The 816-nt window shown below is 34.9% G+C and overlaps 1 protein-coding gene across 1 annotated transcript in view; it reads right to left on the bottom strand.

The window, feature by feature from the left end:
* The window catches only part of LOC119592601 (alpha-2-macroglobulin-like), a gene marked incomplete in the record, with an annotated part of 136,889 nt that overhangs the window by 118,333 nt on the left and 17,740 nt on the right, over positions 1-816 (bottom strand). Inside the window, 1 exon segment of the mRNA XM_037941486.1 lies at positions 287-479. Coding sequence (XP_037797414.1) covers positions 287-468 — 182 coding nt within the window.

The raw sequence follows: 816 nt of genomic DNA, 5'->3' as shown, positions 1-816 counted from the left end.
GACTGAACGAGGCCATGGAGATCTTTCTATATTGGGCAGGGACATAAAATGGAAAAGGTTGGGAAGCAATGGCATAACAGTACCAATGTTACACAAATGTTTTGCTTATCAGGAAATGAGAGCATTTTGAACAATGCATCTATTTTCACATAATGTAGCACATAGGTAATCACAACAGGCATACAATGTACAATTAGAGACTGCATGCTACTCAGCATATGATTCAATACAAATAGGTGCAGCTATGAAATAATGTAGAATAATACTATCCCACCATCAATCTTACGGTAAAATACTGATGTCCCAGAGCCATGTTTCTGGGAAGTACACCCTTGCTTTTTCCAAATGGACATCAACTCTTACTTGCTTCATTCTTACTATGTCTCTGCTATCTGGCCATAAAACATGGATACTTGAAAAACGTGACACTGGACGTCCTCTTCTTAATGGTATGGAAGACCATGACATACCTCTAAACCCTGAAATATCAAACCTATGTAAAGCCTAATATTGAATGTAAGAAATTTAAGATAATTTCTATGATTCTAAAGTACTATGAAAAATCAAAATATACATACGAGTTTCAGTAGTACTTTTTCATATTAAATGATCCTCTTTCCTGTTAGCTTGGATGCAACATTTCCCTATCTAAAACTTCACATCAAGAAGTCCAATAATAAAATACAGCAATACAATAATCCAAATTCATCATACTAGTGTCTTCGACTGAAATACAATCCTCAACCATCATTTTCATGATTAAAAAGGCCCTAAAATATGTGTTCATCATGGAATAAAGGCTGTAAAAGGCATCTC

This window comes from Penaeus monodon, chromosome 30 (genome assembly GCF_015228065.2).
Source record: "Penaeus monodon isolate SGIC_2016 chromosome 30, NSTDA_Pmon_1, whole genome shotgun sequence".
In the NCBI taxonomy this organism is placed as follows: domain Eukaryota; kingdom Metazoa; phylum Arthropoda; class Malacostraca; order Decapoda; family Penaeidae; genus Penaeus; species Penaeus monodon.
Note: the sequence above shows the minus strand (reverse complement) of the source record. Positions and strands in the feature narration are given on the sequence as shown.